At 40.3% G+C, this 24,065-nt stretch overlaps 1 protein-coding gene across 1 annotated transcript; it reads left to right on the forward strand.

Moving 5' to 3' along the window:
• Positions 1-763: 763 nt before the first annotated feature.
• Positions 764-16,853, forward strand: LOC149828025 (protein OBERON 3-like). Its single transcript, XM_090019814.1, has 2 exons — positions 764-4,244; positions 16,031-16,853. The coding sequence occupies exons 1-2, from the start codon at positions 1,088-1,090 to the stop codon at positions 16,603-16,605; spliced, it is 3,732 nt and encodes a 1,243-aa protein (XP_089875940.1). The 5' UTR covers positions 764-1,087; the 3' UTR covers positions 16,606-16,853.
• Positions 16,854-24,065: the final 7,212 nt, after the last annotated feature.

The following is a 24,065-nucleotide window of genomic DNA, read 5'->3' on the forward strand; positions in this document are numbered from 1 at the left end:
TTTACAAGGAAGATGTACAAAAGGATTTACATATATGAAAATTTGTAAGTGATGAAAGAACTGAAGCCCACTTGCGTGGGCATCAGGGTGTATCAATAGGCAGGGTTTAGTTTGGACCAGGTGAAATTAGACTTGGACTCGATTTTTGGGTATGATATCGGGTCCACTATAAGAGAAATCATACTCTAACTCGATAAGAACTATATAAACAACCTGAATCATATTGGGTAAAACAATATTTTATTATTATTTTTACATAGAAAATTTGCAGGTCTTAATCGAAACTCGGGTCAGGTTGGAGTCTCATATAAAATTTCACAAAGTATACACGGATTCATGTATTAATCAGACCTTCGGATCCGACCTTGTAGGGTTTGGTCCGGGTAACCCAGACTAGTCACACTTGTCCACTTTGATATTTGTCGTTCATGGCTAGAAATAATTACATTAGCCAGCTCAGCACTTTTCCATGAAAGCAGCATGAAATTAACGGGACCTTAAAAAAAAAAATGCTCTCTAAACAAATTAAATTTGGTGAAATATCCTCTAAGAACCTTTAATGACTCTCTAGTGGCATTACAACCCAATATCCAAAGTAAGCGCTCACTAAACCCAAATTACCCGATTACACCAGACCCAACCACAGAGGAGGATACATCCGTCATTTCAGTAAAAGGTAAGAAAATCCAGAAGACCAGAGTTGACCCATCGCACCGTAACAGCATCTCACGTAAAACGACCAATAATCGAATAATTAAAAAAAGAAGAGAAATCTCTCTCTCTCTCTCTCTCTCAGTGACCGAAAATCTCGTCTTTCGTTTATGGCTGAGATGTATCTCTCGTCCCCTCTCCCCAGGGCCTGAAGGTGGCGGATTCAGGCGAGGGGAAACTGTTTTTCCGGTTGTTTCTGCGATTTTTCCGGCCGAAAGATTAGGGTTTTTTTCTCCTTCATCTACACCGCCGAGGCCACAGGTGGGGTTAGGGTTAGGGTTAGGGTTAGGGTTAGGGTTTAGGGGTACTCTCCCTCCTTCTTTCATTGTTTTGTTCTTCCTTTTCTGGCTTCATCTTCTTCTTCGATCGTGGATCCATGAAGCGGCAGAGATCGTACGACGACGATCTCGACTCCGGCGGGGAGAAATCGGGGTGCAAGGAATGGGGAAGGAGGGAGCAGGAAGGGAGCAAGATGCGATCGCTGAAGAATCTGGACTCGTCGGGTTCCGACCGGTTGAGCTACCGTCGGAGCTACTCGTTGAAGGTGGAGGGCGGGCGGAGCGAGGATCGGGACGGCCGGGCGGAGCGAAAGGGCTTCTCGCCAGAGGCGTACCGTCGGAAGGAACACTTGGACTACAGGATGGATAGGAAGGGATTCGGCCGGGTGGAGGGCGTGCGGAAGCCGTTCAGGGATTCTGTGGGAGAACGGAGCCATCGGAGCCCTTCCAACGGGTTCCCGTCGCCATCGTCCTCGTCGTTCAGGAGGGAGTTTTACGACCCCCCGGCGAAGGCCAAGGGGTTTAGATCGAAGCGGGACGATAGCGCATGGAAGAGGTCGAGTAGTAAGGAAAGGACAGACGAAGATGGCGTGGGACATTCGATTCCGAGGTTGGGTAGTTGGTGCAGTAGAGCGATTGCGGTGGGATCAGAGGATAGAGGTAGCGGTGCATCCGTGAGCGCAGTGGAGCGAAGGAAGGTAGAGAATGGAGATAATAGCAGTAGCGAGATGGAGGAAGGGGAACTGGAGCCAGAACCTGAAGTGGAAGTGGGCACGATCCAATCGCCGGATGCAAAGGAATCCGAGATCAGAGAGGACGAAAAGAATCAGGAGAAAGAGTCTGCTTCCGGCACTGCAAAGGAAGAAGAGAAATTAGAGTCACCTGCGGAACAAAACAAATCTGAGTCGCACGTAACTGCAGAGGTGGTGGAGGACCACTCAAGCGGTGATGCCGCAGCTGAGAAGCCAGAAGGTGGGGAGAAAATAGGGGGTCAGGTGGATGAGAGGGGAAATGAATCGGATGGAGGTGCAAGTAGTGTAGACGGTGAGGAATTGCTGAAGGAAGAAGATGGGTCTTTTCCTTCAGGCAACGATGAACAGTTATCAAAGGCGAGTTTTGATGAAGCCGGTGGGTTATCGAACCAGATTCAGGGGAGTGTAAACCTTTTTCAAGATTTGAACGAGGAAGCAGATGACGAGGAGCTTCCGTTGGATGATAAACCAACCGAGGATGATCAGGGAGATGGTGAAAATGGGAACAAGTGCCAGCAAAGTGGAATATTTATGCCTGAAAAATCAGGTACTAGCCTGGTTGCTGATGCCCAGAAATTGGTTGTGGAGGAAGTTGGCAGATCGTGTGGAAACACAGAGAAGGCATCGACTAGAGAATACAGTGAAAGCGGCAAGGATAAAGGTAAGGGGGTGGTCATCGCAAATGAAGAGAATCTTCCTGCTGTTGATGGACTAGTGGAGAGGGATTTGTTGGCCTCTGGAGCTTACCGTGAAACCCATGTAGGAGAAAATAGGGGCAGCATCTGTGAAAAGGAAGGAACGACCACGATGGGTTTTGAACTATTCTCACAAGCCAGTTTTAGGGATAAGTTACATAAGATAGATAGTTCTGTCGAGAAGCATAAGAGCAAGCAGCTAAAATCTGAGCGGCTTCAGCTGTCTCTTGGGTTACCGGATGTTTCATTGACGCTTGCATCTCCAAATCTGAAACCAGCCCCAGCTCCACCATCTCCTAGTCGTGCAAGAAGTACACATTCCCTACAAACTAACTCCTTCCATACACGTGTTAGCTCGGACGGATTTACAGCATCCATTTCTTTCTCTGGTTCTCAACCATTTGTTCATAATCCTAGTTGCTCACTTACCCAGAACTCGTTAGATAATTATGAACATTCGGTTGGTAGCCATCCTATATTTAAGGGTGTGGACCAAAGTCCTGAAGGCTCATGGCAAGGGCAGTCTTTGGCTGAGCAGGCGGACAATGGCAACAGTGGGGTGATGGAAAGATATAGGCAGCGTAAAGAAGTCCCATTGTATCAGAGGATATTGCAGAGCGGTAATGATGCTTTCCAGCCCTTGAATTTTCAAGAATCATCAGCATTTCAGGTAGTCAATGGAAATGCACATTTTCAAGAAAAAGTTGCTGCATTGCGGGGTCAACAACAAATGAAAGCAGAAGAAGGAAGCGTAGGAAAAGCCAACAGTTTGGAAAGGCAGGCCACTTTTATGAGGGAGAGAGCAGAGCATAGTGGGCAGGAAGTTGCACCTTCTGCAACACAGAGTGTGGGTTCTCGTGACACTAGATCAGAGCACAATAAGAAAATTGACAATGATGATAGGTGTCTTGAGAGCGATCAGCCTGTTCTTCACAGAAGGGGGCAGAGCGAGACTGCGCAGCTTGCACAAAATGCAATAAGAAGTGCCGAGAAGCTGATTTCTGATATAGTGTCACAACCCCTGACAATAATGGCCAGGAGGCTTCAGGAAATGCCCGACCAGTCTTTATTGTATCTCAAGGAGCATGTGCGAGAAATGATAGTAAACGGGAGCATGCAGAAACATTTAAGTTCTTTGCAGGAGGTGCTGCAAAGGAGAACCGACCTGACGATGGAAACATTATCAAAGTGTCACCGGGTTCAGCTCGAAATATTGGTTGCTGTAAAGACTGATCTTCAGGCATTCCTACGGCGAATAAGCCATGTCCCATCTTCTGATCTGGTGGAAATCTTTCTGAACTTAAAATGCAGGAATCTTGCATGTCGGTACATCTTGCCCGTGGATGATTGTGAGTGCAAAATTTGCAGTCAGAAGAATGGCTTTTGCAATGCATGCATGTGCCTTGTCTGTTCAAAGTTTGATTTGGCATCCAATACATGTAGCTGGGTTGGCTGTGATGTTTGTCTCCATTGGTGTCATACTGACTGCGGGTTGCGGGATTCACATATCAGAAATGGGCGAAGCGTAACTGGAGCTATAGGGACTACAGAGATGCAGTTTCACTGTGTTGCTTGTGATCATCCCTCGGAGATGTTTGGATTTGTGAAGGAAGTGTTTAAAACTTGTGCAAAGGATTGGAATGCCGAAACCCTTGTGAAGGAACTTGAGTATGTGAGGAGGATCTTCCATGGAAGCGTTGATGTAAGGGGGAAACAGATGCATGATGTGGCTGATCAAATGCTGGCACATCTGGAAAACAAAGGAAATGTGTTAGATGTATACAGCATTATAATGGCCTTCTTGGCTGGTAAGCATGCAATTAATTTGTTCATATCGAAGGGAAATATAATCCAAAGATATCAAAGTATTAGTGCTTTCTTGTTTATTTGTATGTTAGTTCAGTTCTTTCCTGGTTGGTGCAATTTGTTACTTTCCAGTTTGGAGCTTACAACATCTCTCTATATTTGTCTGTTGAATTTGTTGTTTTTTTCAAGTGGCTTATGTGCACGTCTATCTTATTGATGTTCAGAAGCTTGGTTGGATATACACTTATAAACATCTATCCAAAACATATCTATGTTTCAATAGGAGATTTTTTTTGCCAGTTTTCATGTGTTATGCTCCCAACAATTAGTTCTTTTCTTTTAGATCCACCCTCCTCTTTATCCTATGAACTATCACTATTATGCACACTAATGATATCTCTGTCATAAAATAAAAAGGCAAATATTGGCACGTATACCTCATTAAAATCCATAAGAAAAAACAATAAAATCTATAAGGAAAAACCAATCAAAGCAATGGCAAACATGTCTTTTATGTATATATAAAAACATGTCCTTTATATATATATATATATATATATATATATATATATATAAACCTATGCAGTCAAAAGCGCTATGTGCCTAGTCGGTAGGCCCCTAAAATGGTTAGTCGAGGACTAGGTGGGACTAGTCGGACTAGTCAGTACCCCGATTAAAATATAAAAAAGTATACAAAATATACATAAAAATATGTTTAATTATTTTACTAATAAGATGTTTTCATTACACAAATACAAAATTACACATGCTTTCACAAAATATATTAATATATATAACCAAAATATACATACATATATAATTGTACACACACACACATATAATTGTACACACACACACACACACACACACACATATATATATATATATTCAATTATTCATTAAGATATTCAGTATAATCAACAAAATATGCTTTCAGCCTTTCACAAAAGCACAATAACACATACATATATAAATAACATATACAAAGTAACACACACATATATAAAAAAACATAATCAATTAAAATTAACTATGCATGCTTTCAATGTTTTACAGAAAAAATCCTAAAGCAAAATAACACACATATAATAATAACTAAGCATGTTTTCATCATTTCACATAAAAAATCACACAAACACACACACATAATTATATATATACACAAAAAATACCATAATATATAAGAACAATAAATGACTAAAATGACCTTGTGCCTAGGCAGGGGGCAGCTTAGTCACTGACTAGGCGCCTTAGTCAGGGCCTAGTCGGCAAAATTGGTACCTTTTAAGGTGCCCACCTAGGAATTGCAAAGCTTAGTCATTTTACTTACGCCTAGACAGACTAGGTAGACTAGTCAGGGTTTTTTATTACATAGTATATAACAAACATAGACCACTAACAGATCACAATCTTAAGCAATGACAAACATTACTCATGGTTTCTAATGAACAAAGACACTTGGCCTACAAGGGGCCCGCCTATGTAGTCAAAAGCGCTAGGCGGTGCCTAGTCGGTGGACTACTAATTAGTCAGAGACTAGGTGGGTCTAGGCGCACTAGTCGGTACCTTAATTAAAAAAATTATAGATAGACAAAAAAAACGTGTCCATCATTACAAAACCTGCCCAAATATTAAAAACAATTGAATAAGCAAAGCAAACAATTGCGAATATCAGCAAATGCCAAATAATTTAAAAATAATCTAAATTCTTAAAATAAAGTGCTAAAACCAATAGCAAACATGTATCCGACATAAAATTATCAACAAATGCCACTATCGTCAAGCATAGTAAACCTATTATATTATAAAACCTGCCCAAAAATTATGAACAATTGAATAAACAAACAAACAATTGCCAATATCAACAAAAGCTATGCAATTTAAACATAATCAGAATTTCAACAAATGCTCAATTATAAGATATCACTGTCATCAAGTGTAGTTAGAGAGAGAAGAAGAGGCAAAAGGAGCGAGAGAAGAAGAAGAACAAGCAGATGAAGCGAGGGAGAGAAAGAGACAAAGACAAATTAAGAAGAAGAAGAAGAAGAGGCGGAGGAAGGGGAGGCAAAAAGAGAGAAGAAGAAAAAGAGGCAGAGGAAGGGGGAGAGAAAGAGAAGAAGAAGAAGAAGACAAAGGGGAGGAAGGGGGAGAGAGACAAAGACAAAGGGAGAAGAAGAAGAAACACCAAAGGAAGGGAGAGAGAGAGACCGAGAAGAAGATGAGGTGGAGGAAGGGAGAGAGAGAGACAAAGATAGAGAGAGAAGAAGAAGAGGCAAAGGAAAGGAGAGAGAAAGAGAGAAGAAGAGGAGGCAAAGGAAGGAGGGGGAAGAAGAAGAATAGGTGAAAGAAAGGGGAGAGAAGAAGAACAAGCAAATGAAGGGAGAGATAGAAAGAGAGACATACAGAGAGGCAAAAGAATGGGCGGAGGAAGGGGGAGAGAGAAAGAGAGACAAAGCCAAAGAGAAGAATAAGAAGCAAAAGAAGAGGCTTAGAGAGAGAGAGAGAGAGAGAGAGAGAGAGAGAGAGAGAGAGAGAGAGAGAGAGAGAGTAACTGGAGGTTGGAGTGAGGGCGAAGGGCGAGAGCGAGGGCCAAGGGTGCGACTGCGGTTGTGAGTGAGAGAGAGAGAGAGAGAGAGAGAGAGAGAGAGAGAGAGAGAGAGACTCCTTTTTTATCGTAAGATCTTAACAAAATAAAAGATGTCACTACCCTCAGTTCTAGGCGAGGGCATTTTAGGCGCTGACTAGGCGCCTAGTCATGCTAGTTGGTACTTCAAATGGAGTAACCTAGGAATCATACTGATTCCTAGTTTTGTAGCGACTCGCCCAACTAGGCGCCTAGACGGTGCTTAATCAACACCTTTGACTACATAGGGACCCTCTCATCTGGTAGGGGCATATTGCCATGAGTACTCCTTTTTTATTTTTTCCCTTTATTTCCATATGCAGCTTTTGTTTTTCTTTTCCTTTTCCTTTTTAGGTGCAAATGACAACATAGTAATACAGAATTTAAGACTTGAATAGCAAACAAGTTTTCGGTCCAAAGAATCTTAACAAGTAGACATTCTGCAATGTAGCAAAAGGCTAGTCTTTTGGAATTTTACTTTTTGAGGAAAATCTCTTCCACAATTACACGTGATATCTGCCAGTGGTGCCAATACTTTTGAAACAAAACCATTGTATACATTGGATCTATTAAGCACATGATACACCACGACCAAAGAAACATCACCCTTTGCTCTCCAACATTTTGAGAATCTCTCTCTCTATGCCTCGTTAAATAGACTTACTCATGCTTAATTATGCTTGCAGCCATTTCCACTTGCTCCATCGGTGCTCTGGCCTAAGGCTGTTGGTTACTTGATGGAGGACCTGCAGTTTGCACGGTGAAGGTGATGGAGAAAAATTCTAGAAAACCTAATTCCTAAATAAACCCAGTCCGATAAAATTATATTTCTCTTTCTCCTAAAATTAATGCAACTAATTAGGTAAATAACAAATAATTAACAAGTTCCCATATACCCAACTAATTATCTTTGTAGTTTTCATAAAATTAATGCAACTAATTAGGTAAATAACTATGTAACACAAACTCTTCTAACAGGGTACCGCACCCGCACCCATGCGGGTGTGACACTTGGACACAACTTCCTTTGTGTCAGGTGAAGTCAACCACACTGAGGTCCATTTATGTCCAAAAGTAAATTCAAATAACCCTAACCAAGTCTAGTTTTATTTATATTATATATATATATAAATACATAAATCCACACACATACATATAGTGTTAACTTAAAACTGATAAAAATTATATATTACCCTCCCTGCACCATTGCACCCAAGGTTTTTTACAGCGCCATGTTGCCGCATCCACCCTCGCATCCGCACCCGTACCTATGTGACATAGGTAAATAATAATAGTTAGCAAGTTACTATGCAATTAATTAATTTCTTTAATTTTTATATTATTAAAAATTAATAAATAGCTCAGGCCCGTTGGGTTGATGACCTGGCCCATGTATATAACGGGCTAGGTTTCAGCTCGGTAGCTAACGGACCTTGACCCAAACCTGGCTCATGGCAGGCTAGGTCAACTTGGTCCATCGGGCCTCTATGCCCGTTGCGCACCCCTAGGTCTAGCTTTGTTTTATATTGACGTGATTGGTTAAATATTGTCTTCATTTCATATCTTTTATTTTGGTTTAGTTTCCCATGGATCTAAATCCTCAATCGTCCTTGTCCTCTACCTTTCTACCCCAATTGGTTTATGAAAATTAAACAATTTCAATTTTTTAACTTGAAAGAGGCAAACAATTCCTTTTATTAAGAGTCAAGATCTCTCTGAACACCTTGATGGGTCCATCGTCCCTCCACCAAAATGTCATCAAGGAGCACACAAATGAGAATGGGGTTGATATTTCATGTTAGGAATCCAAAATTTATTTCATGGATGAAAAGAGACCAAGCTTTAGTTATATATATATATTATTTCTACTTTGTCGCAGGAGGTACTCATTGGAGTACTTGATTATTCCATGGCTCTATAGCTTTGGACTAGGTTAGTCCAGACATATTCTCACATAGTTGAGTCCAGGCTTATGTTTCTCAAAAAAGAATTTTAAAATTTAAAGAAAGGTTTCATAACCATTATGAAATATTTCAATAAGATGAAAAATATCATTGATAAGCTTGCAATGGTTAGATATGAGGTTTCAGATAAGGATACGATTCAACAGACTCTTAGTGGTCTTGGACTTGACTACCATGTTCTTTCCACTACTTTGCAGTATTCAGATATGCTCTTTACATTTGAATACCCAAAAGGCCAAATTGTTACATTATAGGATGACTCTCGATGTTTGTGCAGATACCTCCCGTGTATCTCAAGAAGTTCTGATTACTAATGTGTCACATGGTTGTAGAAGAGGAGAATATTTTAGAAGGGACAGGGGACGAGGTCGTGGAGGCAATCAGAGAGGCCAAGGCATACTTTCCACACCCAATATTCCCCCTAGCACTACTGCCCAAGGACTAAGTCCTATCCCTACCTGTTATATATGCAAGAATCTAGGGTATGTTAAAGCAAATTGTTGGTTCAAAGGGGATCTTAGTACAATAAGAGAACAACGTAGTATAAAAACCAAGGCAAAGGTCAATCTGAAGGTCAGACAAATGGGCAGAGTAGTAGTGAAAGCCAGCTGCCCATAGAATAAGCAATTATTACTTGCAACCCTTGTTAGGGATGGCAATGGACCGGGGCGGGGGACAAGGTCTCCACCCCCGCCCCGTCTCAAGATTAGAACCTCCACCCCCGCCTTTATCCCCGTTTCATGTCCTCCATCCCCGGTTCAAACGGGGATGAGGCGGGGCGGGGCCCCGTTTCCCCCTAGTTTATTGCCATCCTTTAGAAGGACTAGGGATGGGGCAGGGCGGGGCTAGGCGGGGATCGTGGGGGGGACGGGGCGGGGTGGGGAAAAGTGTAAGTCCATCCCTGCCTCCATCCCCAAACGGGGATGGATTTTAACCTTCGTCCCTACCTCCATCCCCGTTTCATACCCTTCATCCCCGGTCCAAACGGGGCGGGACCTCACTTTCCCCTGGTTCACTGCCATCCCTAGTCCGTGTAGGACTTAATATGAAGTAGAATGAGCAGTATCTAAAAGGTATCCTAGGTTGTCACATGGGTGCGGGTACGAGCGCGGCACAATTTCAAAAATTTTGGACACGGGGACTTGGCTATATATATATATATATATTTTAAAATATATATATATAATTATATATATAACAATAAATTAATAATAAGATTATAAATTTTAAAGCAAAAATAAAAAAGTAATTCTATTGAAGTAACAACACAAACTTACCAAAATATAACACATAAAGAAGCCTGTGAGTGTGATAACAATAAAACTTATCATAAATCTGCCTCATCGTTTGAATTAGAGGGAAGAACATGATCGAGGTAGTCCATGTTGAGAGTATGCAAATCATGTTCTCCCTCCAAGTCAAAATCTTCTGGATTTACATCCCAATACTTGGATGGTCCACAACTGCATCAAAATATGACTAACTTATTATCTAACTTCAAACTTTGAATACAAATATTTAAATACGAACTTTGAATACAAAAGAAAAAAAAGTGCCTATACTCATCTTTGGTACGGCAAGAAATTAATCGTAGATTAGAGTAAACATAAACCAAATCCTCTGCTCTTTTACTAGTGAGTTTGTTTCTTTTAATGTTGTGAATTTAAGCATATGTACTCCAATTTCTTTCACAACACGATGATGTAGCAGGTTGGGATAACAACTTCATTGCAAGACGTTGTAGATTTGGTGTCTCTGATTCATATGGTGCCCACCAATTAAGGGGATCTTTCTCGTCCCTTGCCACGAGTGCTGCTAAAGAATCAAATCTCTCAGTAGAGAACTTTCCAAACTCACTATTTACAACCAACATGTGAGGATCATTAAAAAGTCTTTCCAAACATATCATTATGTTCCTTGATATCTCAGGATCTTCATTTGGAGAAATACGACCAACACCTGTTGTCAATCATTTTTTTGCATAATATTTTGGATTGAGAGAGTGTGTCATGCAATGCAAAGGTGTATTGCTTTTATCCCATCTTCTCACTAAAACTGAATCTACATGATTGTAAAATTTGAATCATCAAGTGCAACATCTTTCTTCTCATGTTTAAAAATGATACTTTTAACTTTTTTAATCATATTGTCCCATATTTCATAAATTCTATGAAGCATGGGTACATCTCTGTCAACTTCTCTCAACGTTTCCCAAATAGGCTCCTATAAATTCAACAAAATATGTAATTTTATCCCACCAAAAATCATCACAGATATATTTTTTGATAGCTTGAGCCTTAACATCATCTTCAGTACGATAAAAATCTCAATCTTTATCAGCCATCATCATCATCAATACATTCTTGAGTTGCTTAATTCTTTTCATCATAACAATGAGAGAAGCAAAACGAGTTTCAGCAACTTTTAGTAACTTGAGATCAGAATGCCTATTAAATATAGAAAGGGCATGATGATGGTTTACAACAAAATTTCTAATATTTTGAATATCATGCTCTATTTCCTCAATCCATAAACACATTTCATATGCATATGCATCATCTTTTGATGGATTGCATATACTCTTAAGTGCCAAATTTAAACTGTGTTGCACAAGGAGTTCAAAAAATATCTGAATACGTATCTTCACTTGCCAAATTCATTCCTGCACGACTGCAAACTGGAGCGTTGTTAGTAATGATTTGCACCACACTTTCTTCACCCATTTCTTTTATCACTTCAACAAATAATCTTTTTAAATATGCAACATCTTTATACTCCCCAGATGTGTCAACAGTCTTAAAAAAGATTGGCCCATTAAGTGAGTAAGCAATGAAGTTTATCAGTGGTCGCCTTTGTATATCAGTCCACCCATCATAAACAATAGACACTCCATGTCATTTTCATGCAATTTTTTGGGTCTCTAACAAGTCTTCAATTCTATTTTTTTCCTCTGCAAGAACGACTGTTCTTTGTTTTTCTGAACTAGGAGACACGTAACCACTCAAATTACAATTAGCCAAAGATGTAATCATATCTTTCCAGTATGGACTTCTAGCTACATTAAAAGGAATTGAGCTTGAGTAAAAGAATCGACCAATCTTTTTATCATTTTCTGCTCTTGCCATGTTTTTGAATGATCCTTGTATTGTTTTATTGCCTTCCATCTTTCTTTTCTTCAAAAGCTCTTCTTGTTTATCACTAGCAATAGCAAAAGGCAGATTAATCGAATCACATCTCATCTCTGCAATTTTCTTCTTTTCAGCTTTCTCTTGTTCTTTCTTTAATTGCTTTAACAAGTCTTTGTCAACCCCAGAACATGGCCTAATTCCTTGACCACGAATATGCAAAAGATGTGCTTTTACATGCATATAAGAACCCGTGAAAACAGTCGTACATAGATTACAATAAAACTGCATATTCCCATCATCACCCACTAGTTTTTATCCCTTTTGTCACAAGCCTCCAAAGTGGTTGAGAAACTTCTTATTCAGAGTTAGAACTTGAATCAAATGTATTGACACTGCCACTAGAACTCACCGTTATATCTGAAAAGTGAAAACTGAAAAGAAAAGTGAAATTGAAAACTGAACACAAAATCGAAAAAGTAGGAAGGGGCAGGGGCCCTTTGCGCCTGTCTGCGCTGCAGGAGAGAGAGCGACTAGCAGGGGCGTCGCTCTTGCCAATGCTGGAAAAACTGAGTGGCAGGGGCGAAGCCCCTACCAGATGAGATACACGGAGGCAGGGCCTTGCCCTGCCTCCCTGTGACAGGGAGAAGAGGCAAGGGCGAGGCCTCTGCCTACCTAAGGGTGCTTAGGGGCATGGGCATCGCCCCTGGAGGGGTCGAGCCCCTCTTCTCCGGAAAAATCCCAATCGGCAGGCGAAGACCCTTGCCGAACACGACCCGGTGCCCCATTTTTACAGGGGAGGGGTTAAGCCCCTCCCTGCTGCCCTGTTTCCATAGGGGAGGGCCGAGCCCCTCCCTACCTCCCCGTTCCTTCTGTACAAGGGGGGAGGGGTCGAGACCTCCCTTTTGCGTCTCTTCCCCCTCCCCTCTTCGTCCTCTCCTTCATTGCCAGCAGGCAGGGCCTGTCGGACCTCCTTATTGCAGGATAGGTAGGGGCTCAACCCCCCCTTTCCTGCACCCTTTGCTCGCAAAGGAGGGGCTCGGCCCCTCCTCGTTTGCCCAATATGGAAGGGGTTGCCCCTGCCACACGTGGGTCTTCGGCAGGTGGCCGGAAAAAGGGGAGTCGTCAGTGTTGGGGGATGGCGCACGGTGGTGTTGGCGTCGACTGTCGGAATACGACGAGCGGGAGGGAGAGTCGAGCATCAGGGGTTGTCGATGTCGGGTGGCCGAAAAACGGGAGAGAAAAGGGAGTGTCGAGGGGAGGTGGCAGAGAGTCGTCGGCGGCAGTGGTCGTCGGTGGCCTGCCAGAGCTCGAATGAGAGAGGACCATAACCCTAGAATTCTGTAAAAAGAATTCGGGGGGGGGGGGGGGTATTCCCCATCCCCTGCACCTCTTGAGGGTTGGGCCCTGACCCCTCGATTGTTTTGGATCCGGTTCGGATCCAGATTCAGACCCGACTAGAGTCCAAATTAATTTTTAAAAATGGATGAATATAGACTCGGTCAAAGTTGACCGAGTCCAAAACGTGGACGTACTCAACCCCGGTGCGTTGATCGAGTCCAACTCTTCGTTGACCGTGTCCGCCCCCTGTCCGAAGCCGCACCCGTGTCGGGGCGTGTCGACCTTATAGCCGAGTCTGTGTGACTTAGACCCTAGGTGATGGGTTGTTTTATAAAAAAGAAATCACAAAGAAGATCTATTCGTAGTTATGACATATGAATGGGCAAGCGGTCCAGATGAAAGAATGTCAATTTTAGGTTATTGTGTATTTTTTGGAGGTAATCTAATTTCATGGTCAAGCTGAAAAAGAGGGTTGTAGTTTGACCCAACACTGAAGTTGAATACCGAGCCATGGCAGCAACTGCCTAAGAGTTGATGTGGATACAAAATTTTCTACATGAGTTGGATGAGATAGTCCCTAGACGAGTTTTATTTTGTGACAATCATAGTGCCATAAGTTCATTGAACCCTGTGCATCATGGAAAAACCAAGCATATAGAGATTGATCGACACTTCATCAGAAGTAAAATTGAAGACGGGGAGCTTAAAGTAAGATTCATTGGTTTAGAAAACCAAATAGCAGATCTTTTTACAAAGGGCTTGACAAAGCAAAGATTGTGGTATTTAAAGTCCAAATTGTCCATGGTAATTACCATGTACAACTTGAGGGAGACTATTAATAGCTTCCAAATTCAAACTTGAAGTACAAAAATCAAAGAACTTGATACCGATGTGATCTCGGAACGATCAGTGGAGAGATCTTGGGATGCAGATCGTCGTGGTTGATGTAGATCACCGTTGGTTGCTGCTGGATCTCTCGTGCGAAGCCGTGAAGGGCTTGAGCCCTTGTTGTGCTGACCAGGGCGGTCTTGTTTGTTGACATAGTTTCTCAAAAGCGATGCTTTGATACCATTGTTAGAACTCGAGCACACAGAACGAGTCATGACTCAGGAGAGGGACGCGCGCCACACGAAGGAGGAACATGCATGTAGAGGGAGAGAGAATCGTCTCTCCTGATCGGTTACATAGGGAAGCGAGGTGGATGGAGGGTCGATGACAAGGGAGGGAGAAAAGCATTCCTTTTAGGTTGATGACCGGCGTGGAAGAGAGGCGAGGGAGAGATACATTACCTTGAAGAACAAGAACACAAACCAAGCTTAGAAATCTCTTAATAAACTTCATTTAAAATAAATTAAGCATGATATATCTATATATATTTACAAGAGTAAAAAATAGTAAAATATATAGTCACAATCCCACCCTAGATATGTGTCTAGTGGGGGCATCCCACCATAGTCCCAGCCTGGGTAGGACTCCAAGCTGAGCGGGTTTCTCTGGGAGTCCTCGGAGAAAGGGAAACTTCCTCTGCGTAGTCCCCTCTAGGCAGGGCCTGGCTGGTCAGACCTGGAGCAAGAAAGGATCTGTAATAACCTCCCATATCCATTTATGCTGGTAATCATGGTTTCTAGGTGAAGGTAAAATTGTGGTGTATATATTATTTGATTTTGGTTGGCCTCTTGGCCTATGGAAGGTGTTGGATAGATGATGGATTAAGCTACTTGTAATTACTCCTAGATCCCAGATTTTTGAGAATTTCTCCATCACAATGTAGTGGGAAGGTTTATAGTGGTAAGGTGTCACGTGGAGTCCCAGGAGGTTGAGTCAAGTTGCTTCAGAGTGTGTGTTGCAAGCAACAGTCAGGTTGGTGTAACCCTTTGCAGAATGCAAGTGGAAATTTCTGCATTATAACTGTTATTTGGACAGTTACTAATCATGGGTTTACTTGTTCCTTAGAAGATGACCTACAAGTAGAGTATGTTCCCCAGAGCAGGCTCTTTTGCTTGGTGATGTCAAAAGAAGACCTCAAAGTCAAGAATAGAGCATGCAACCTGTTGGTCCATCTCTCAAGTCTGACTTATTGAGAATTTCTTTTATTACAAAGCAGGGCGAGACTTAAGTTTGATTAGAACTTGAAGAGATTTGTTAGTAGATAGAATTCTACTTGTAATCTTGGTACAGAAAATAGAGTACAAAATGGTAAGGTGAGCTTGTGGTATTTATGGTTGGAATGATTTTACTCTCTTTAAGAATGAGGTGGTGACAAATCACCAATCTATTATGTTCTGAAAACACACAAGATCATGAAATCACCTGATGTCACTTAATGGCCAAGTGCCAACCTGTGTTGGAATTGTATCAGCATTGACACGCCTCAAACGTTTGTGCTACCTGCAAGTTGTCTCTTGTTATGATCACTGTCTTTTCACTCGAATATCTCAAGCATGCAGTTGTATTATGCCTTTTTTTATGTCATGTTAATTGTACCTCTTTCCATGTTATTTGGAATTTAGATAAGCTTAAACTTTATTCCCTTCTGCCAAAAAATAACTACTAAAAATGAAATAGAGATTGTGAGAAATTCCTTCACAAGGAAATATTATGTCAAGTAAAGCAAATCTATCATGGAAAACAAAAGCAGCAGCATGGCATGTTATATGCTTTCATGAAGGTATTTTGACTGACCCACTTTTTATTTTGCCTTGTTTCTAATTTTTTATTTTTCCATCCTTTTTCAGAAGGTGAGTCCAATGTTGGTGGTTCCTCTTCCTTTGCACCAAAAGACCACCTCAGTAAGAATCCAGGGGAAGCAAGTAATGGAGTAGGAGCTTTATGCAAGGAGCCCTCATTTAAAGCCTCATCTGTGTCTGGTGAGATGGTTCCATTACCAGAGGTGGATAGTAAGGTGCTTCTTAATGTGGACGTGGAGCATAGGGGCAGACGGATGGACGACCTCAAGCTGCGGTTGGTTGCTGAGAAGAAGCCTGTTGTTGATGAGCTAGAGTGTGTTGTTAGAATCAAGCAAGCAGAGGCTAAGATGTTTCAAACCCGTGCTGATGATGCAAGAAGGGAAGCTGAAGGATTGACACGCATTGCAATTGCCAAGAGCGAGAAGACAGAAGAAGAGTATGCTAGTCGGATTGCTAAATTGCATTTGGCTGAGGCTGAGCACAGACGACGGCAGAAACTTGAAGAATTGCAGGCCCTAGAAAGGGCTCATCAAGAATATTTCAGCATGAAAATGAGGATGGAAGCAGATATTAAAGATCTGTTATTGAAGATGGAAGCTACAAAGCAAAACCTTAGTACATAACATGGCATCTTATGGATTCAACATCCTTGTCAGGTGTATGATTCACTCTGTACAACGAGTTTCTACTTTGTAGGTTTAAATAATCTCTCACCACATCTCATGCAGTTTGCGGACTGCTTGTATGCCTTGTTGCTCTTGTTTCTTTTTTCTGGCTAACCTCAGTGTACAGATAGATTGTTCCCTTTCATGTGTTATATTTTGTTCCTTGGATGGAAGCAAAATTGAAAGAGAAATGTAGGTTTTCTATTCTCTCTCTCTCTCTCTTTCTCTCTATAATCTGAACAGATAACTCTGAAATGGTTGTTTCTCCATTTAATTCTAGTGCGTAATCCACCTTAAAGGTTAAGAAAATGGTTGCCTGATGAGGTCAGGTGAAGAAAAGGTTGGCATATTTGATGTTGCTACCTGTAAAGATGTAATGCCACTTTTTTCAAAAAAAGCGGCCTCATTCGTATAGATAATCCCAGACTGCCCTTTGGCATTCCACACATGGCAGAACCACGATGATTCCTTAGACTTCTATACATTTTTTTTGACAGGCTCATGATTCAAGGTTTAGCTAGTGTTTTCTTTTGCAACATGTATCAATTTCACATGATTCAGTAACAATTGTTGGATCTGCTTATAGCACCCAGAAGACTTAATTAGCAGCATGTTCTGAAGCAATAGGTGGAAAGGAAAAATAGTATCTATCGAGTGCATTTTTCTGTTGATTGTGGGATGGGTGAGAATGTTGCTTGTTAGAAGATCAGGCCAAGACGTGGAGGAAACTATGAATCCTGAAAGGAAAGCGCCCTATGGTCTGGTGCAGTTTCCTAATGAAGAAGATATTGATCAGCTCATTAAGTCCAAGGTGAACAATGAAAGAGCTCTCACAAAAGGTGTCCAGCTTGAGGGAATTGTATGTGGTAAGGTCCTATATAAAGGAGCATCTACAAGAATGAAAGACTTGAGGCCTAAAAAAAATGGACCTTCAAATAGAATCCCACATGAAATAAAAAGTTAGATGAAAATCTTGCTATTCAGGATAATTGTAAACGACATACATACCTCGTAATCTCTTCTGATATTACGTGATAATATAAATCTTTCTCTCCTCTCAATTCAGTGAGAGAGAGAGAGTATTACCCGTGGACATAGGTTCTTTACTGGTTTGATTGTTCTGATATGGTATCAGAGCAGTAATGGACTGGTTATCTTCCAGTTCCTTTTCATCGAGTTTGTCTTCTTTATCAAGCAGCTTGCAGTTCTCAAGCATGATGACCGGCCTGGTAATGACTCGGTAATATCCATCATCTCCTTGTCAGTTAACTACCGAAAATTACTTGTTATGGGAGTCTCAATGAATCCCATGGTGGTGACCTACAATATAATGGGATTGGTAGATGGCTCAAAGCCTGCACCACACATGTTCAAGGAGAACTCTACAGAGCTCAATCTTGATTTCATTCAATGGCATAAACAGGATTAGCTCGCTCTTAGTTGGATAATATCTCTGTCAAAACCTATTCATGCCCAAATTGTGGGTTTACATTCCTCTTTTGTTGTGTGGAGAGCATTAAAGCAGTCATATGCTGGGGACTCTCGTTCTAAAGTGATGCAACTCAAGTCTCAACTTCAAGACTTAGAAAGGTTCTATAAATATCGATTTTTATTTTCAAAAGGCTAAAATGATAGCCATCAACTTGCCATTGCTTCAAAATTGGCGGATTAAGACTTGATTGTGCATATCTTAAGGGGTTTTCCTCCTGAATACTTGGCTTTTAAGACTAAATTGGTCTGATCTGTTTTCTTTAGAAGATTTGCTTGGAATGTTGCTCGTGCATGAAGCATATCTTTTAGATATTGCTGAATTTGGATATGATGTCATCGGTCCTTCAGCAAATCTAGTTGTACCACAACGGTCCAATGGTTATCAAGGTAGAGGTTTTCAAAATAGATCTAGAGGTCATGGAGGCAGAAGCCAAAATTTTAATGATCCTGGTTGTGGGAATGGAAGAGGTCGTGTTGTGTGTCAACTTTGTGAAAAAACAAGACACTTTTCTAAGCAGTGCTGCAATCTTTCAAAATTTGCTTAAGAAATTGTCATCCAGTGGTTCAGCTCAAGCTTATAAGGCTACTACTTAGTTTGATGCTCAGCTTCAGTTCAGTGACCCAAATTGGTTTCATGATATTAGTGCTACTTATCATGTGACAAGTGATTTGGACTTGTCAATTCATTTACAATATCTCGGATCAAATTCTCTCAAAATTGGTGATGGTTCAAGTTTGGTTATTTACATTGGTTCTTCTTGTGATAAGAGTCTAGTGTCAAGAGATATCTTGCTTGTTCCTAAGATAACTATAAATATGCTTTTGGTTCAGAAGTTCACTAGAGATAATGATGCTATTTTTGAATTTCACTCCAATTATTATTGGGCAAAGAGTATCATGCAACAAAGAAGATGCTACTTTAGGGTCGAAGTAATGGAGGTCCATGCTAGATTATGATAAGTACAAGTAAATAGGCTTTTGTGGGGAAAAGGCTACCTTAAATCAGTGGCATCAAAGATTGGGTCACCTAGGATTGTATAATTTTCAACAGATGACAATTTAGATCTTCCTGTGAAAGACTTTTTGTTAATAGACTTTGTGAAGCTTGTCAAAAGGGAAGAAAAATATCATTTTCTATTTGGACAAACTTGAAGACCTATGAAGGCTCCACTTGACATTATATATTCTAATGTATGGGGACCAACCCCTGTTCTTAGTTCTAATGGATTCAGATACTGTCATACTTGTTGATGGTTTTACTAGATATATTTGGTTTTATTTGCTTAAATAAAAATCTAATGTGTTAAAAGTTTTTCAATGTTTTAAGATTTATGTGGAGAATATTGTTGGAAAGAAGATAAAATTCTTTATTCAGATTGGGGTGGTGAATTTTTATGCATTGCCAGGATGCTTGAAGAGTGGTATAGGACATCAACTATTATGTCCTTGTGCACATGAACAAAACAATGTTGTTAAATGCAAATACCATCACATTGTTGAAACTAGTTCAGGCTAATATTCCCTCTAAATTTTGGTCTTATGCTTTTAGCACTGCAGCTTATTTGATCAATTAAATGCCTTTAAAAGTTTTGAGCTCTAAATCTCCAATTGAAAAGTTGTTTGATATTATACTAGATTACATGTTTTTGAAAATCTTTGAGTGTTCATGCTATCCTTGCTTGTGAGATTATAGAAGGCATAAGTTAGAGAACAAGTTATAAACATGTGTTTTTCTCGATTATTCTGCCCAGCAATATGGATATTATTGCTTGAATACTAAGACTGGTCGTATCTTTACTTCTCGCCATGTCATATTTGATGAAACTGACTTTTCTAACAAGTAGGTTCAAAAGAGTGGAGAGTCATCCCATTTATGCACATAGTCCTCAAGAAAGTCTGGGTTCACAAGACTCGCATCATAGTATTCCCATTCCTCTTTGTCTAACACTTTAAGTGTCTCTCCTATACCCATGAGTCTTGAAGAGGTTAGTGTTAACTTTATTTCTAACCAAATAATCCAACTCCATCTCCTTTTTCTGGTCCACCTTAGTCTATTAGAACACACCATATGACATTAGGTTTCAAGATGGCACTTTGAAACTCAAAGCAACAAAGCATCTTATACCCGAAGACTTGTTGACCCATTGTCTTGAGGATGATGAGACTATTACCATTAAGTCTATCAAATCTGGCTGGTGAGAAACTGTGCAAACTGAGTATGATGCTTTGATGAAAAATGAAACATTGGTTCTTGTTCTTGCTGAAGAAGCTAAACATGTGAGGTGTAAATGAATTTTTAAAATTAAGAGAAAGGCAAATGAGACTGAAGATTTAAAGCTTGTCTTGTTGCAAAAAAGTACAACCAATAAGAAGCCTTGGATTATTTTGAGATGTTTAGCCTTGTTATCAAACCAACTATGATTCATCTTGTTCTTTGTATTGATGTTTGCACTATAAAGCAATTGGATGTTCTAAATACCTTCCTTCACAGTTATTTGAATAAACAAGTGTTTATGGAACAATCACATGGTTCTGAGAGTACTCGGTTTCCAAATCACATTTGCAAACTCAAATGGTCTCTTTATGGACCAAGACAATTTCCATGGGCTTGGTTTTCTCGTCTTTGCATTTATCTTCTAAAATTTGAGGCTAAGATAGATATGTCATTATTCGTGTTCAAAGATGATTCAAATATAGTATATATGATCTATATAGTTGACATTATCATAAGAGATAGCTTAGCTGAGTTAATTGAAAATCTCATTAAGAGGTTGAGTTTAGAATTTGCAGTAAAAGAACTTGGGAAGGCAGTTTTGATGAAAATGAAGTATTTCTTTCACAAAAGAAATATATTTTTAGCTTATGAAAGGAACTCCTCTTGGTGATAAGCCTATAGCCTTATCTGCTCCTTTGTCTGTTTTATCTGGTTCAAAGTTTGAAGACCCTGCATTATATAGAAGTATTATTAGTGCCTTAGCTTTTACTGTAAATTGAGTCTTTTAGTATATGCGTCAACCAACAAATGAACATTGAACAACTGTGAAAAGAATCCTGCGATATCTTAAAGCAGCTCTCGATTGCAGTCTTGTTATCAGATCTTGTAAATGTCTTAAAAGCATACACAGATGCAAAAGATGCAAACTGAGCCAGATCACTTGATGATCTCAAGTCTAGGGGTGGATATGCTATCTTTTTTGGTTCAGACCCAGTATCATGGAGTTCTATAAAGCAGCCAACAGTTTCAAGATCTAGTACAAAGTTTGAATACATGGCTCTTGCCAATGGAGCAGCCGAGATCATGTGGTTACAATTTTTATTTTTTGCAAGAATTAGGAGTGAAGTTGAGAGAAACTCCCATCATGTGGTGTGATAGTATCAACCGTCTTACCTCGCTGCACATCCAATGAACCATAATCACAAGAACATAGAAGTTGACCTACATTTTATTCGAGATAAATTTGTGATGAATGAATTCAAAGTTAAATATATTTCCTTGAAAGATCATGTTGACTAAACCTTTGACATCTGATCGTTTCAAAGAGCATCATAGCATGCTCAATGTGGTGTCTACCCCATTGGGCTTGAGGGGGGCTGTTAAAAGATCAGGCGACATGGAGGAAACTATGAACCCTGAAAATGGTGTAAAATGAATAGCTTAAAATGTACCAAATTTCCAACAGTTAAAAATGATAGTTTTGCGTAAAAAAAAAGTACAATCTGACAGTTGATTCCTACTATTTTGACATTGTTGAAGACATTCAACGAGTCAGATTTGGTGAAATGACTTCTCCTTATGAGTTTACTTCGGGTTTGGAACCCATAAGATAGTCAATCAAGTTGGAATTTCATGATACGAGTTGTTTTGGCTCAATCTAACCTCATAGATGTGTTCAGCATGCTCAATTTAGTAGGAATCAAACATTGAATTATGTTTTTTTGGCGAAAAAAATGTGCTTTTATGAGTTGGAAAAAATCAAAACATTCATGGTCATTGATTTTTGAAATGCAGGAAAAACCTGTATACAGGTTGGATTCTGAAAATACAAAAGATGGCAAAAACTTTATATGTATTTTGATTTTTTTTTAATAATGCTATTTCTTTTTTGTTCTAACAAGTTTCTCATGGTAATATGCCCAGCCACGTATTACAAATGTAATCGATAGGGCTACCCATGAGATGAGCTCGAGCTGAGCCTAGGTAGAGATGGCAATCGACCGGTGTGGGGGCGGGGGACAAGGTCTCCACCCCCGCCCTGCCTCCATCCCCACACGGGTTTGGATTTTAACCTCTATCCCTGCCTCCATCCCCGGTCTAAATGGGGAGAGGTGGGGGCGGGGCCCTGTTTCCCCTCGGTTTATTGTCATCCCTAAAGAAGGATTGGGGACAAGGCGGGGCAGGGATGGGGTGGGGCGGGGGAAGGCGTAAGTCCATTCCTGCACGGATTTTGATTTTAACCTTTATAACGACCGCCATCCCTATTTCATATCCTCCATCCCCAGTCCACGGGGCGAGGCTGGGTGGGGTTCCGTTTCTCCCTGGTCCACTGCCATCCTAAGCCTAGGCTTTGAGGACTTGTTTAAAAAATGATATGCTGGAATTCAACTCAAGCTCAAGCCTGTTTAAGTTTGCCTTGGCTTAGCTTGAGACAAGTAAATCTGTAAAGAAAATTAGAAACAATTTGGTAGAGGAACGGTTCGAACCCACCACCTCTTGAACTAAAGGCTAACGATAGTAGGGTAGTTTTTCTGCCTTTTGTAGAACAAAATGTTCTTAAACCCAGGGGCGTGTCACACCTGTAAAAATTAAGTGTATACAAAATACCTGGCAAGGGTATTTCTGTTCTTTTATTTAGAACAGTCTACTAGAGACTGAAATGTAATTTTTTATTTTCTGTTCACTTTTTACTTTTTCTGTTTTTTTGTTTGTACATGTCAGAATTTTTTTACTGTTGGGTTATAAAAATGATTGTCTGCCTCCCATTCATTAGGTGAGGCTCTATAAATCTCTCTTGTATGCAATGCTTTTCAAAAGCATTTTTGTGTTTATAAAACTCTCCTTTGGCTTAAGCCATGTGCTATTTTTTGTGAGAGTTATTTTTCGGTATCACCTTTGTGAGCTTGTTATTGGTCCATTAGTGACTATTTTATATTTATGCACTGGTGTAGCCTTTCATTGGCGTTGTAATAGTGCTATCTTGTTTGATTACATGGTATCAGAGCAAGGTCTTTGAAAATGCTTCCTTAGTAATCCTTTGTGTTGTTGTGCTCTTCACGCTTGTGCTAGCCGCTCCTCTATTCAAATTTTTGCAATTCATTATGCGAGAAAGAGATGTCGCCTCGGTCATCACATACAAGCTAAACGAGAACAACTATTTAATGTGGGCGACGACAATGGAGAATCACATCAAAGGCAAAAAACTATGGGGCTTTGTTTTGTGGTTCTACGAGTGAACTCCAACTTAAGTTGACTAGAAGAGAAGGAGATCAAGTCAAAGTGTTGTCCGAAGAAAAAAAGGAAAAGGCTTTACAAGAATACCAAGATAAGTTGGAAGATTGGGAAGCAAGCAACGCTCAAATTCTCTCATGGTTTATGAATACCATGGAATTTAAGATTGCCACCAACATCATCAAGTCCAAGAAAGCATGTGATGCATGGATCTTCTTAAAGAACTCTTTCATTCAAAAGGATATGGCTAAACTATATTACCTTCAAGACAAGGTACGTAATGCTAAACAAGAAGACAAAAGTGTGAGAGATTTCTATGGGATTCTATCTCCCATTTAGGATGAATTAGCCATGTTAGAACCTAAATGGGAAGTTTCGGCTATTGAAATGAGAAAAGCTCAAATAGAAAGCAAAAATCTTTTCTCTTTCCTTGGACTTTCGGCCTGAATTTGAACAAGTTAAATCATTTTTACTTCATAGG

This window comes from Nuphar pumila, chromosome 10, assembly GCF_984573655.1.
Source record: "Nuphar pumila chromosome 10, dmNupPumi1.hap1.1, whole genome shotgun sequence".
NCBI classification, from domain to species: Eukaryota; Viridiplantae; Streptophyta; class Magnoliopsida; order Nymphaeales; family Nymphaeaceae; genus Nuphar; species Nuphar pumila.